The sequence below is a fragment of the Lithobates pipiens genome, unplaced genomic scaffold (genome assembly GCF_037356315.1).
Source record: "Lithobates pipiens isolate NorthernLeopardFrog02 unplaced genomic scaffold, aLitPip1_a1.2 Scaffold_16, whole genome shotgun sequence".
Classification (NCBI taxonomy): Eukaryota; Metazoa; Chordata; class Amphibia; order Anura; family Ranidae; genus Lithobates; species Lithobates pipiens.
Window position 1 is genome coordinate 461,316,016 of NW_027507748.1, and position 16,794 is coordinate 461,332,809.

The 16,794-nt window shown below is 38.2% G+C and overlaps 1 protein-coding gene across 1 annotated transcript in view; it reads left to right on the top strand.

Annotated features, from left to right (window-relative positions):
• COL4A1 (collagen type IV alpha 1 chain) overlaps positions 1-16,794 on the top strand; it is a 215,832-nt gene that overhangs the window by 132,855 nt on the left and 66,183 nt on the right. The window contains exons 21-25 of the mRNA XM_077482895.1: positions 342-497; positions 6,149-6,244; positions 7,453-7,542; positions 13,863-13,933; positions 14,695-14,886. Coding sequence (XP_077339021.1) covers positions 342-497; positions 6,149-6,244; positions 7,453-7,542; positions 13,863-13,933; positions 14,695-14,886 — 605 coding nt within the window. The remainder of the gene's footprint in view (positions 1-341; positions 498-6,148; positions 6,245-7,452; positions 7,543-13,862; positions 13,934-14,694; positions 14,887-16,794) is intronic.

Consider the following 16,794-nt stretch of genomic DNA (forward strand, 5'->3'; position numbering starts at 1 on the left):
AGGAGAACTGTACAAAATAAATTATTGGTTAAACAAAATAAATTATTGGTGTTTTTTACCACTATTATTCCTTTATACTGGCTTTTGGAATGGGTGAAAGGTTTAGCATTCTAAAACACTTTTTGATAGATAAGTAGTACATTTTATAAAAAAACTATATAGATCAGACCAAAATGAGGGACACACGAGGAAGAAAGAGGGACAGAGGAACATTGTTTCTGAATGAGGGACAGTCCCTCGATCAAGAGGCATTTCTCTTTTCAATGGTATATTTAACAAAACAAATAGGAGAAGTGCATAATAATGGTTTATTTACATTTTAAAAATGTGTTTTATTTTAGGGACATCTATTCCTGGATCACCTGGAGTACAAGGATTTACAGGGGATAGGGGTGAGAAAGGTGATCCTGGATTGCCTGGTTTATCCCTACCAGGGGAGAAGGGCAGCCAAGGTCCAACTGGACCTCAAGGACCTCCAGGCCCACCAGGCCCCATCGGTAAGGACAGGAAACAACAGTTAAACTTTTGTCATCAACATTTAAACTGTTCAGTATTTATGGTGTACATGATTTTACTACAGTAATGTAAGTATTCTCTACAGGTTTATTTTTACAAAAATTACTGAAATGTAAAATAATTTGTCTGCATTGCCAAAATATATTTATATTGCTCTGTATTTATTCTCATGCAATGCATTGGTAATAAAGGGTTATACAGTTATACAGACACAACAACCTAATTTTGTACATACAATACAGGCAGAATGGCACGGGCAGGAATATTGGCATACAGGTACGTTCATTTTTATATGCCGCCCTGCCATAATGTGCGCGGCCTCGATCGCAGCGGGGATACCTGTGATCGTCTCACGGGGCGGAGGAACGGGGAGATGCCGTTGTAAACAGCATCTCCCCGTTCTGCCTAGCAACAAGTGATGCTGATCTCTGCTCCATGTGATTGGAGCAGAGATCAGTGTTCACTAACACAAAGCCCAGCCCCCCACAGTTAGTAACACGCCCCTAGGAACACTTAACCCCTACACTGCTACTCCCTGGTTAACCCCTTCACAGCCAGTGTCATTTACACAGGAATCACTGCATTTATATAGCACTGATTGCTGTATAAATGACAATGGTCCCAAAAATGTGTCAAAAATGTCCGATGTGTCTGCCATAATGTCGCAGTCACAATATAAATCGCTGATCACCGTCATTACTAATAAAAAAAAAATATTAATAAAAATGCCATAAAACTATTCTCTATTTTGTAAATGCTATAACTTTTGCGCAACCCAATAATTGCTTATTGCGATTTTTTTTACCAAAAATATGTAGAAGAGTACGTATTGGCCTAAACTGAGGGAAAAAAAATGTTTTTAATATATATTTTTGGGGGATATTTATTATAACAAAAAGTAAAAAATAATGCGTTTTTTTCAAAATTGTCGCTCTATTTTTGTTTATAGCTCAAAAAATAAAAACCACAGGGGTGATATAATGCCACCAAAAGAAAGCTCTATTTGTGGGGAAAAAAGGACGTCAATTTTGTTTGGTAGCCAGGTCGCACGACCGCGCAATTGTCAGTTAAAGCGACGCAGTGCCGAATTGCAAAAAGTGGTCTGGTCTTAAGCCAGCAAAATGGTCCGGTCTGAAAGTGGTTAAGATGGTACACTATAATCCTGTTTTAAGCGAGGACTCAGCTTCATCAAAAACATAAATAACTAAAGAGATGCATTCTCTTAGCTACAGTCTAGAAAACACTGACCCTGGTTTCAATGTAAAGCCAAACAGTATTAGTAAACAATACTATAGTGTATTTGTAGTTAATTTAAAGTGCCAAAATCCACAATTGCTTGGAAAAGTATATACCTCTACATGCAGGTTAAGCTTTGGGTCAGGACACCCTAGAAGCTCTAATATCTGGAAATACTATAACAGTTGAGCTGTAGTCTGCCAGTTCACATGCTTTACTTTTTGTTAGTGAGGCTCCTTATCACAACGCCACAAAAGGTGGGTGTTGGAGAAGCGGACCAGAGCTTTTTAAGCCATTTAGAAAGTAATAATTACTTTAGCTCAAGTTTTCCCACAGTATCCAAGAGGCATAACCAAGGGTCTAGTATCACTGAGGATCCCCTTTCTTCATACAGAAATTATGAAGAAAATGACCTAGATACATTTCTTATGGAAGATAGATGTATTGACATCAGTTGTCCAGTGCTCTCTTGACAATGACAACACATATAGAAAAGTTGACTCATATATATTATCATATGATACATAAATATATATGAAAATGCAAACTAAGTGTCTATACTTAATAATCAAATATCATATAATCATATATATAAAAAAAAAAAAAAACATGAAATTCTAAAAAGTGACAACATATAAATATACAAGAGGTGATATATAAAAAGTGTGGAGTAATTCCAATATAATTGTTCAATCAAATAAAATGCTCCATACATTATCCAATTCCAGCATGCATATTATTTCATCCAATTTTCTTAAGCAATACTAGAAAATCTCCACCAGTTTAAAAAACCAGCATGCCCATCACTGCAAAATATCACTGGTACTGAAAGTGATCTTTCTAGAAGCTGCTGGTAACGGGAAGGCACAGGAAGATTCGGTATCGCTTGAGTTCAACCATCAAGGGCTGAGGATCAGAAGAGGAGAATCAGCTGTTTGGTTTCTCCAGTTCCAGCTATATTTTTAAATATCCCTGACCTCCAATTACATTAAGGGGTCCGCATTATTAGGTAAGAGAATACCCTCAGGGGGTACGGTAATGGGCATGCTAGTGTTTTAAACTGGTGGAGATTTTCTAGTATCGCTTAAGAAAATTGGAAGGAATAATATGCACACTGGAATTGGATGTATGACTATTGAACTATCACCTCTTGTATATTTATATGTTGTCACTTTTTAGCAATTAATGTTTTCTGTTTATATATATATATATATATATATATATATATATATATATATGATGTCTGTTTATTAAGTATAGACACTTAGTTTGCATTTTTCACATATATTTATTTATCTTTATATATTTTTATTTGTTTGAGATTCACTTTGAGAATTCATAGATACACTTTTTTGGATTTACTTTATATTTTGGAGCACTTTACTATTTTTCTGTTTGTATACAGTAGGTATAGGATAGCACTTCACTTTCTATCACATTTATTCTGTCAGGTGTGGGAAGCACATATCAGTATGAGCAGCAACAATGGGTGTCCTTAGTTTATTATATTTCTTGTGGTAAATTAGTTGGAATGATGTAAGCATTAACAGAGCAAAGAATTGTTAATAAAAATAGTTGCTATGTCAATAGATGTTTTTATGTTTCTTACTTGTCAATGGGAGCTTTCTTGAGCTTGAAGAAGTTAAAAGGATGAGGCTGCTCTGATTGGCTACAGCTGAGTGTGGAGGACAGGTAATGCTCAGATGGTCATGGCCTGTTAGGAAGAGGCGACTTAGGCTAAGTATCCTGATTGGACTCTTTCTCCAGCAACACTAAAGCCCTGTACACACAATTGGATTATCCGATGTGAAATGTTGGATGGCAGGCTGTTGGCGGAAAGTCTGACCATGTGTATGCTCCATCGGATAATTGTTGTCAGACTTTCCGCCAACAAATGTTGGCTAGCATGTCTTCAAATTTTCTGCCAACAAATGTGTGTTGTCGGATTTTCTGATCATGTTTACACAAGTCCATTGGACAAAAGTCCAAAGTACAAACACGCATGCTCGGAAGTAGAAGCGGTCGGTCTTGTAACCTAGCGTCCATAATGGAGAATTAACAGTCGTGGCGTAGCAAATTATGAAATCTCCAAATACAGCGCACAATTCTCTTCTTCTTTAATGAGATAATAATGAAGCTGCTTTGCTGGTGATACTGATGGAGTTATTGCAAACAAATTTTGAAAGGCTTTTTTTTCTAGTGATATCAAGAATAATATTATTGTGTTTTTTATTTTTTATTTGTACAAGTTACCATGACACCATTATCCCCTAGTTTATAAGATCAAAGATACAACTATGTTGGTGTCCCTTGTCAATTTTACATTGTATTTTTTAAAATGTGCCAAGTATTATTCTCCACGTTTTTTTTTATTGTGCACTAAAAAAAAATAATAATAATTAGACATGCTATCTGCATGAAAAGTACGAATCAACACTCACCAAACTTCTACTAACACGAAATTAGCAGAAGGAGCCCAAAGGGTGGCGCTAAAGACCTGAAAAACACACAGTATGTCTAGTACATCACTGCATTCGTAATTGTTGACCAACATTTGTGTGACCATGTGTATGCAAGGCAAGTTTGAGCCAACACCCTTTGGACAAAATTCCACTGTTTTGTTGGCGGAAAGTCCGATCGTGTGTACGAGGCATATGGGTAAAACCCAGAAGAATCCACCAGTAGAAGAGATATAGGCTTATAAGATTAAGGTTTAGGAAGAAGGATTACCATTGCTTGTCTCATGGACAGGGGAAGCTTGGAGAGATCAAAGGCCAATTTAAATGATTTGTTTTGGCCTGAATATTGTCATTTTTTTAATGTGGCAGTCAATTCCTTCAGCTTGACCTCCCCCATTAAACTCTTCTTCCGTTTAATGGAGTTTATATGAGTGGAAATCGGCAAAGGCAAAATGGGTTTTAACCTGTTTCCAGACTTTTAAGATGTCAGTTTTGGGTTTAATTTCCATGTGGAATCTGGAGGTTTTGGAGATCATCGCATAGTCAAATAGCAAGAAGAGTGGTCAGAGATAACATGTATTATCTAGGTCTAAAAGCCTGGGAAGTAATAAGGTACAAAGCAAGATCAATTCTATCTATGATATGGTTTAAGGCATGGTACAGAACATAAAGATATACATTTATTCAGATATTTGTGCCTCCGTGCAGCTATTAAATATAATTTAGACATTCACTTATTAAATATAGTAACAGAAGTGCATATAGAATCCTCAGTATCATTAGGTAGTCTGTCCAAATAAAAATTTAGAACCATAATAAAGTCTCCCAACCAAATAGCTTGTCTGAAAGGGTAGTAAACCTTTAAATATATCCCCCCCTGTAAAACTGTGGAGTTGAAGAGTGAGTGGTACATAATATGATAGCAATAAGTGAAGTATTAATAATATGCACGTAGAGAAGCATACCATGCCTATCCAGCTTAGGGGCCAGCAATTCAAATGAGACATTTTTGGATAACAGGTTCAGCCCTCCTATGGGCACTCTATGGATGATCAAGTGGCCTTCTAAGTGAGTTTCAATCAGTAATTTGGTGGGTCACTTAAATTTATCACAGAATCTCTTACGTTTCAGGCAGTACATTTCAGGAGTGTCATGGTTCAGATTTGAGAACATAAAGCTGGATCAACTGTAGAGCTGCATATGCAATGCTAACACTATAGAATTCCAATATGAGTAAAAGCAAATTAGAAAGAAAGTGCAGACATTGCAAACTATTTGTATAAAAGAGTTTCAGGAGTTATGGGATCAGGCATAGGTGATAGTCAATTACCATTATCTGAGGCAGTTTAGTTGCAATGCCATTCTTCTCTGTCCATCAGGGCACATCAAAGTATTTTTTGAGGCTATTTGGGAAGGGGGGGGAGGGGATTTTGTATCACTGAAGGTTTCTGAAAAGTTTTTGGGTGTGTACCTATAGTTTTAAGAATAGAACATTGCAGTAGTATGTGCATAAAGAGAGGGATTTTTGAGTAGTTCTTACCTTCACTCGGGTATTATTTTACGTATGTATCCAGTGCAGGTGCAATTTAATAAGCAGTTCTACCATCCTGCTGGATTTTTAGTTACTGAAAAAAAAAAATTTACACTGTTAAATTCAGATACGGTACTGACTGAATTCACATAGCCATCTAAGCTGTCTTAGTCAAGGTGTCTCAGTAAGTAAATAAATAAAAGTATACTTTAGCACACTGAACCACTAGGGTCTGTCATACTTTCTGTTGCATTGATTACCATTGGTTCCTTCTAGACTTCTGCTTCTCTATGGTTTTGTCAGTTGCCAGTAATCCTGCTATAGAAGATGTGTTCTACTTTTTGTTTATTGAGATATGTTGGTTAATTGCTTTCTTTTAAAAAAACTTGAATTCACTTAACAACAGATCCAACCCAAGCATGCATTCCGGGGCACCCTGGTGATCGTGGATCTGATGGAAAGCCAGGCCAACAAGGATTTCAAGGAGAAAGGGGACAGAAAGGTATGTTTTCTTTTACGGCATTGAATTTTTTAGATTTTGTCCTACCTGCAATGTCATTTGTGATGGAAAAGGGATCACCAAACTTTTCAGCACAAGGGCCTCATCATATCTTTTATAAATATTCACAGGCTGAAAAAAAAATCAGTTTTGTAAACGAATGCCTCCCCCTTACATGAGGGTTACAATCAGAGTCTCCCCTACATCAGGATCCCCATCAGAATCCCCCTTACACCAGAGTCCACATTGGCATCTCCCCTTACATCAGAGTCCCCAGTAGAGTCTCTGCTTACATTAAGGTCCTACTAAGGGTCTCCGTAACATCAAAGTCCCATTCAGAGCCCCTGTTACATAAAATTTACCCCTTGCACCAGTGTCCCCATCAAAATCCTCTTTACATCAGGGTTACCATAGGAATCCCCCCCCCTTACATCAGGTCCCCCCTTACATATGGTCCCAATCAGAGACCTCTTTATATCAGGGTTACCATCAGAGTCCCCCCTTAAATAAGGGTCCCACCAGAATCCCCCTTACATCAGGGCCCCCATCATATTCCCCCATAAAATCATTGTCCCCATCAGAGTCCTCCTTAGCCCAAAGTCCACATAAAAGTCTCTCCTTACATCAGGGCCCCCAACAGAGTCCCCCTTTACAACAGGTTTCTCCTTAAACCTGGTCCCAATAGGAGACACCCTTATATGAGGGTTACCATCAGAATTCCCCATTAAATCAGTGCCCCATCAGAGTTCTCCTCACCAATGTAAGGCTCACAGTGTGGCTGTAGCAGCAGGACTGGAGTCTTGAGGTGGAGAAGGTCTGAATGGAGGAAGTTCTATTTACCTGTCAATGCTGGGGAAAAAAAGGGATTATGACAGCATAGTTGGGGTGGGGAGTGTTACCTGCTCTGGAGACTGGAGGGGGGGGGGGGTGGTTAATTTAACATAGATAGCCATCACTGACCTTAATCCTTAATCCTCAATCTGTGCACATCGAGGATATGCAAATGTCCCTATTTGTAGGTTGGATGGAATCTTGTAGCAGTCTGTAGTTTGGATACCCTGATTCTGGAACCCACTATTTCTGTTTTGTCTTTAGGCATTGACTCTAAAAGGATAATTCCTTGAAAAAAATATGTAAATATGACACAGATTTATATATAGAGATTTGTCACCTCTTGTACATTGCTTTAACTATACATACAATTGTTTTAGGTGACAGAGGAGATGCATGTGCAATATGCGAACCAATGCCATCACCACTTCCTGGACCACCAGGTCCTCAGGGCCCTCCTGGGCAACCAGGTAAGACATACATTTTTACAAATGAATGGTGATGGTGTCTGAAACGACATTTCTTAATATATTTGTATGTTTAAAGGATTTGATATTAATTAGTGCAGAGATATCATATGGCCGTTTTGGTATTTAGAACTATAAATATAAGTATATGCAAAATCCAGAAAAAAAAGAATTAAAACTAGAAAGAAACAAAATCATTCGTTAACGTACAATCAATATTGAAATGAATCAATAATGTAGAAAACATATGATCATATAGCATGTTACAGTCAGTAAAGTGAACTGGTGAGGGAATCTTTCGGACCAATTACTAATTATCTTACACCACTGCAGAAGTTCATTCTATGATCTCCAAAGCTTTATTTAATCACTTCCCAACTGCTGTACTGTATGTATATATACTGAACATCCTTGTAAGGAAATGGTTATACCAGGATCTTTGCTGCAGCATCAAAAATTGCAGCTGGTGATGGGTGTTCCTGTTAAAGTGATTAGAATTACTCTATAGGGGCGCGGAAAGGGTCCCCCTTCTGCCGCAGCCATTTTCGGGCTCTCCTGTTTCAACGGGGAACACAGGATCACCACACACACTAAAGCCAGCTGCATACATGATGAAAATGAGGAACGTGTGTTCTTCTGTGACAAATGATGCCAGAATTGAGGAAGATTTCATCACTTCAAGATCCGGTTCGCTGTTTACTAGCTGTGACTGGCAAGGCAAGTATTATGATCAAACCAATCGCAGTTTGATCAAATGCCTTTGAGAGCAGAGGGGAGATCAGGAGGAGCCTAATAGACACCGGATCTCTCCATAACTAGTACCTGTAACTTGAAAAATATACTGTATATAAACTAAATATAAACTTGAACTGATGATATAAAAACAAAATCAATGATGTGAAAACAATTGCAGCTGCTATACACAAAGTACTAATCACTTGAAAACCATAAAATATATAAATACAGCGCTCGCAAACATAAATATATGTGAGAAAAAATTATATATAAGGGGAACTAACATAAAGTCCAAAAACAAATCACTGAAAGTGCTCCAATCCAAAATGAATAAAAACTTCAGGTGCACAACACCCCCTTGAGAGTCCCCACTCACCAGATCCACATGACCCCCAGCTTTTCAGTCTGGAGGGTCAATTCAGGCTTGGTATAGATGTCTTTATGATGGTATGCAGAAAGCCAGGTCAGCAGATCCAAGGTTCCTCAATGAAGAGTTTAAGCCAAATAGACATGTACCCAGAAGTAAAGAAAGGGGGAACTAATAGTGAAGTACCATCAAAAAACAATTTATTTGAACAAAAGATGAGTACTTACAAAACAAAGGGATTAACAAGCATCAAGCATGGAACAGATTATATGAAACCATTGTTAGTAGTGTGCATTCTAAACATGCTTTCCAAACGACCAGAACTGACGACAGTGTTCCCGATGAGATCCTTGATGATGCCCTGTGGGAGGGCGAAACGTTGGCGCTGTTTCCGGGAACACTGACGTCAGTTCCGGTAGTTTGGATTTGTTTTTGGACTTTATGTTGGTTCACTTTATATATAATTTTATATATAATATTATATATAATTTTTTCTCACATATATTTATGTTTGCGAGCGCTGTATTTATATATTTTATAGTACCTGTAACTGCCAATGTTATTGCAAGGAATGTTGTTACTTGGCTTGTTATGACAATAAAGTTAAATTTAAAAAAAATAAAGAGACAGTGTAAAAAAAAAATTATATAAGATTTTAAGCACTACCGTTCCCCCTGTGCTCGTGCACGTATTTGTAAACAGTGATTGTAAAAAAATAGTATGATGTATCATCTGTGAACATCAGAGTTAGAGTAATAACACTAGCACCAGACTGTTTAACTCTAAAATGGTAACCTGTAAATGCTTTTAGAGTGGTGCCATTCTATGGGCGTGCACAATTTTAAAGCGTGACATGTTATGTATCTATTTATTTGGAGTAAGATCATATTTTATATTTTAGAAAAAAGTGTGTATCATACTGTGTTTTTGGGCACTAAAATTCAATAAAGTATGTTTTCCTGAAAATTTGTGTTCAATAAACTACTGCACAGATATGGTGCAACATAAAAAAATGACAACCACCATATTTGCTTTCAGAAAATATTTAATTATGGGGGTTCTAACAAATGTTCTGGCCTAGGCAGAAAGTGGTTAAGGATCACACATTATAATGTAGTCAATTTGATTTATATATAAGTCTTATTAATGTAAGTGAGCCCAACACATTTAATAATTATACTAGGTTTTTCTGATGAAGTGTATGCAACTAGAGGAATGGGGGGGGGGGGGAATCCAGGACCCAAGTATTGTAATATGGGCCAGCCCTTTGAGTGTGGATCAAAGATGCCAGTGTTCTTGATCAATATCTGAGTGTTGAGTCAAATACACCAGTGATCCTGAATAGCCCTAAATTACATGGGATGGTTGTCCCAGCTCTGAGACAAGCTGTGCTTAGATCCAATCACATTAATTCAGAATACTTTTGAAAGCCCTTGATTTAGCTATTTAGAAACTAACATATCTACCACTGCATCCTAAAACTAACCACTGTATTCAGTAAGGAAGTACAACGGAGAAGTTAAAGTTAAAGGAGAAGTACAGCCAAAGCTCGCTTGGCTGTACTTCTCTTGTGGATTACAGGAGTGCAGTTCATTTTGCACTCCTTTGACCCCCTGTCGGCTGATGTCACAGAGCTGGTTCAGGCTTGGAAAAGATTGCAACCATATGGTCAGGATCTGCCCACATGCCTGGGCTGGCAACCGATTCAGCCTCTCAGAGAGCCACTAAGAGGCTGAGCCAGCCGCTCCCACCCCTTCCACAGCCCATCGCTTCAGTAAGCGCGGGGGACAGAGCAGAGAGGTCTGAGGACCAAGTGATGGGTGATGAGAGATTAAGAAGACAGGATTGAAAAAACAAGGATACCACATCCCAAAATTCTATAAGAGACAAAAAGAAAGGGGGGGCAAAGCTGGTTGGGGAGTACCAACCCAGGGATTTTTAATGGTATCAGATCAGAAAAGTATGCAATCAACTGGTAATTGCTAAAAATGTTTTTATTTAACCAACATCCATCAGTGGTATACAAAACTAAATTATACAGTCATAAAAACCACTAGTGAGGCCGGATTAGGTATCAAGCATCTCCAGAGTTACCCCACTTTGGTACATAAAAGCATAAATGCTACGCTGCGATTATTCAACGTGTTTCGTTCATAGCTCAAGCTTCATCAGGAATTGGCGCAGCAGCAGATCATAACTATTAAAGTAAGAAAAACAACAGATGTTAAATTTATAAATAATATATCCAAAAGTATAACAGACATTTACAAAAACAACAATTGTTTGCAGAATGAGTATACATAGGAAGAGATTATAAAGGTCATGTATATAAATAGATATGAAATATATCCAGGCACAGATTCCATATTTAGAGATACAAAAATTAACATATCTGAAATAACAGCAAAGATTTGTAACTATGTCATTTAATTTGATCTTACCAATTGTATCAGAGTCCCACAGGTCTGTGAATATGTTTGCCGTTAGTGGTAGGTAAGTAAAGAGTTGAAAGGAAGGTGCAATCAATGCACCTACTGACCAATAAATGCACAGACTGGATAGTGATGCGTCAACCAGAAATCTAGTCTGTAGAGAAAAACATTATATTTTATATATGGAAGCGTGATGGATTAGTCCTAGTAATATTTTAGTTTAAAGTAAGAAAACTCTCATAGATATAAAGAAATCTCAACATCATATTACCTGGATAATTGAATCAATCTTAGTGCAGACTGGTTTCAAAAGGCCAGTATGAAGAAATGCCAGCAGTGTTGCCAGATGAATTATTAAAGTAAGCACTGTAATAAACAGGTAAGGTAAAGTCTATCAACTAGGAGAATTGGACTCAGTCAAATAAGTTGAGTGAATTTAATAAGGAAAGGAAGGTAATGAGAATGGATAAATATAGTGTATAGGCTAAACCTATATACCTGTCAATATGTATATAGAGACACAACTAGTGGGATAGCCAATTCAGCAGTTCATCCTCTGTCAATTGCCAACAGACAACTGACTGGGGGATGAGATTATACGTTTTCTCCAGCCCGGCGGCATCTGACGTCACCGCCGGGCTGTGGGCGGATTCAGAAAAGGAAAGTCTCTCACTCATTATCAAATCTAGCGTCAGTGTTCTGGTGCGCATGCGCGGACGATGCTGATCGCGTCAGTGACCTCCCCGCGGCCATCTTTGATTTCGTTGGTGCCCTTACTGTGAGTGGTCTACATAGGAAATGCCTAGAGGCCAACCCACAAAATGTCACATGACATCAAATCTAACATCAGTGTTCTAGTGCGCATGCGCGGGCGGTGCTGATCGTGTCAGCGGCCACCCCGCGGCCATCTTTGATTTCGTCAATGCCCTTACTGTGAGTGATCTACATAGGAAATGCCTAGAGATCAACCCACAAAGTGCCACATGACACCGAACGGCGTCAGCAACATCAACGGGACCACATCTTCAGATCAAACTTAGATGTAAACATGGGAATGTATCGAAAAAGAAACAAAAACAACGTTTTAACAATACACTTAGATTTAGTGTAGAGGTATCAATTTGAAATGTAAATGAGGTGAAATGAATGGTCCAAAACGTCATCAGCCTCAGCGAGATCCCATCCATATACTCAATTCAATTGAATCCTTAAAAGGATGATTAACTTATAATAATAAGACCATTGTATGGTGAAGAAATATTAGTGGGAAAAAATATTTTATGTAAACACAAGTGAGCTTATATTCCGAATGAAAAAGGGGGACACACTGGTTGTATACCTGATTGATTAGCAGGGAAGACCAGTGATGTCCCCCGGGCGCCCATACAGACCAGTGAATTAAAGGGGAAGCGTCATATTTAGCAGTTCATGCACATAAGGCCAGAGATAAATAGAGTAATAACAAGTATGCAAATTATTTACAAATATTACCGACTGGGGAGACTCTGATACTCATGACAAGAGAGAAAAAAAAAATTAAACTGATTTGTTAGACCAATTTAAAGAAATGGCTTAAAACTGAACACCTCATTCAAGCCCGGCAATTCAGTTGCTTTAAGATCAAAAATCCAGCGAGCCTCTCGATGTAGTAGAATTTGATTAAAATCACCACCTCTGTCGCCTGGGGCTATATGTTCCAATGCAAAAAAGTGCATTAAGCTGTCATCAAAGTTGTGAAAAAGTCCAAAGTGACAACTAATAGGGGTTTCCATCTTCTTAGACCGGATCAGGGACACATGGTCCCTGATGCGGTGAAAAAACAGATGTTTAATTTTCCCCACATAAAAGGCATCACACTGACAAATCATAATGTAGACAATTCCAACCGATTAGCAACTTACCGAACATTTAGGTTTGTAGACACGCTTATTCGGTAGTAGGATTGAGTTAGAGGAGAGGATATGTCTGCAAAAAATGCACTTATGACATGGTTTTTATGACTGTATAATTTAGTTTTGTATACCATTGATGGATGTTGGTTAAATACATTTTTTTTTAGCAATTACCAGTTGATTGCATACTTTGCTGATCTGATTAAAAATCCCTGGGTTGGTACTCCCCAACCCGCTTTGGCCCCCCCTTCTTTTTGTCTCTTAAGTGATGGGTGGTGTTTGATCGCTCGGTTCTCAGTTTTAGCCCCCGTACACACGGTCGAACATTCCGATGGAAAATGTCAAATCGGACCATGTTGTGGGATAATCCGATCGTGTGGGCTACATCAGACTTTTTCCGTCTGAATGCCCGACCAACAAAGCTTGAGAGCTGGATATAAAATTTTCCCACAACATGGTCTGATCGGACTTTGTCCGATTGTTTGTAGAGAATTTCCGATCGGACAAAGTGCCACGCATGCTCAGGTCAAATTACGAGACCAAAGCTATTGGCTACTAGCCTGAACGTAGTCCCGTGGTAACGAATGAAAGTCATCACGTTACGAATGACCGGATTTTCCGACAACTTTGTCCGACCTTGTGTATGCAACACCAGTTTTGGACAAAATCCATCGGAAAAAAATCAGACAGATTTGTGATCGGAATGTCTGACCATGTGTACAAGGGCTTAGAGGCAATGGAGTACAGATGCAGCATACACTTAGGTAAGTATGGTTACCAAAAAAAAGAAAAAAAAAACCTTCTCTTTTAAAAATAAAATTCTAGAGGAAACAGTCTTCTGGCTGCACTATTTATATTAAAGGATCATTTTGTCGTCATTATATGTTTTTTCCTAAGGATATCCTGGTCAGCAAGGTAGCAAAGGAGACAGAGGGGAACCAGGTTTTGATGGCTTACCAGGAGCACCAGTAAGTGGCTTTTTATTATAAATATAAGTTATTAACACAAAAATGATAAAGTTTTTAACAGTATGGCAATATATATTTTTTTATTGCAGTTTGTATAGTGTTGAAAGTGTCAAAATGTCAGATATTAATTTTGAAATTTAAACTAAAAAAATATGTGAATTGATTTTTAGCTTAAATCAGACCATATAGATAGATTGTGGCTGAATAATAATTTAATAAAGTCATACTCCAGCGAAAACATTTTATTTTTTATCTTGGTTAGTACAGTATATACTATACCTCTGTTAAGTTTTTATTGCTGTCAGTGACCTTGTTGGGGAGATTTCAGCTCATTTCCTCTTTCTGTGAGAGCCTGAGACAGCATGACAAGAAATGAGGGGAGCAGTTGTCAATGCCACAGGAGGATTCTCCTTTTAATTAAAAAAGACGTGTTTTGTTGTTGTCTGTGTCTTCACTGAAAAGTTTAGCTTGTCACTTTCTGTTTAGACTTCTGTTTGGACAGGAGTGAGGAGAAAGCTCTCCAACAAAGTCAGAGACTGTGTTGGAAACTCACTTTGTCCAGAAAAAAAAAAATCTCTGTTTAGTGTGACTTTAAGATTAACTTTATTGCCCTTATATAAAACATAGACCAATATTCATTGTAGTCAGTATTTGTATCCTGCTCATTCACTGCAAGTAAATGAAGGCTTCGTCCAGTGAAGGTCTGAGGCCTATGAGGTCCTAAGCTAATAAAATAAAACCATTTTACTTTACTTTTCCAGGGACCACAAGGTAGTTCAGGTCTGGTAGGGAGTCCTGGAGCAAAGGGAGAACCTGGGCAAGTTTTTTTTGAACCAAAACTAAAGGGCGAAAAGGGAGAGCCAGGTTTCCCAGGACAAGCAGGAACTCCTGGAAAAGAAGGAAGACCTGGAAAAGATGGACAACCGGGTCAGCCTGGTCCCAAAGGTGCTTTGGTATGTTTGTTTTGAAGTTATATTTTTCATGTTTATTATTTTATTGTATTAAAAATGTAAGAATGAACTTTTAAAACAAAAAGTATCTACAAAATTAAAGTTTGCATTGAAATAGCTTGTTCAGCATTTGGAGCAGGAAGGGGAGTCCTAGTGTACTAACCCTTCCCTCAAAAAGTATCATCTATAAAACATAACCTGATACAATGGAGAATATAAAGACATACATACAGAAAATGTTATCCTGATAACCTAAAAATATACCCTGTTTCCCCGAAAATAAGACCTAGCATGATTGTCGGTGATGCCTGAAATATAAGCCCTACCCCCAAATAAGCCCTAAAGTCATTGTAGGTCTTATTTTGAGGGTAGGACTTATTTTTGGGGAAACAGTGGGGCTTATTTGGAGGGTAGGGCTTATATTGCAGCCATCACCGACAGTCACGCTAGGTCTTATTTTCGGGGAAACAGGGTATCTTCTTTGTGTAGTGTGGGTTAAAGCAGAGCTCTACCCCCCCCCCCAAAAAATGAAAGATCAGCAGCTACAAATATTGTACTTGCTGACATTAATATAAGGACACTTATCTGTACAGGGGTCTGGCGATGTTGGCCCCCCAGCCGATATTTCAACTGGCTTTTGGGTGCTGCCACCACCATTCCTTGTAAGGGAAACCTGCATGCACCAAGCCAAGCACATGTGCCAAGCGCACTGTGCTTTCTGAATGGCCTAGCGGTGAAGGAAGGAGCAGGGGGCTAAACTTCCATGAAGAGGTCTGCGACAAGGTCTCTTGGAAGTGGGGTTGGGTACCTGTCAAAAATAGGTACCCCATCCCCTCTCTGCCCTGAAAGGTGCCAAACATGGCAGCGGAGGGGGGAGGAAGCAAACAAGCAGCGCTTCCCCTTTTGGGTGGAGCTCCGCTTTAAAGAAAATAAGCATCCTAGAATAATTGCTTTCTTATGCTGCGCAATATACTTTATTTATATATATATATATATATATATATATATATATATATATATATGTTATTTAGATCTACTTACTCCAAGTCTAATGGTATTTTAATTTTTGGAGGACTATGCCAAAGAAAAGGAGCGTAAAATAATGTCTATGTATACCAATCGTTTATGACTAGAGCCATCATTAAAACAATAAATTGTATTTTGCATTTTTTGCAAACTCCACAGGACACCAAGCAAAAATCACATGTGTAGTTTAGAGTTCAAGTAATGCAGCGCTCAACACATTTTTTAACTATTATCTCTACAAAGGAACACACCAAAACACACACACACACACACACACACACATATATATATATATATATATATATATATATATATATATATATATGTGAACAGAAATAGTTATTAAAACTTTTCATGCTCCTGATATACATATGAATGAAAGTCTTATTTATCAAGATCTTCAAGAAGTAATTCTCTTCTTGAAGGTCTTTTTGTACTATATGCACTATTCAAAAAAATGGGGGTATTTATGTGAGAGTGTGCAATACGTGAGTTTTAATAATGATTTCTGTTTGTATTAATATACTGTATATTGAACACTAGTATTGACATAGATTGATGAGCGCTGCAGAAATTGAGACCTTATACTAAGGTGTCATCCTATAGGCAGCTGCCTGTATCAATGTTGTAATATTTATTTTTGTGTGATCACCTTTACTGTCAGCGCAGTGATATATATGTTGGGGTTATTGTGTGTGTAGTTAAGTTTAGGTTGAAACATTACAAGTACCATCCAACACTAGTGATGGCCGAACGGTTCGCCCGGCGGTCGTTTCGCGGCGAATTTCCGACTTTCGCCGTCCGCGGGTTCGAACGCCTTTTTCCGTCGTTCGCCCCGGCGGACTTACGTGTTTAATGTATACAAGAACTTTAACCTTTCGTGAC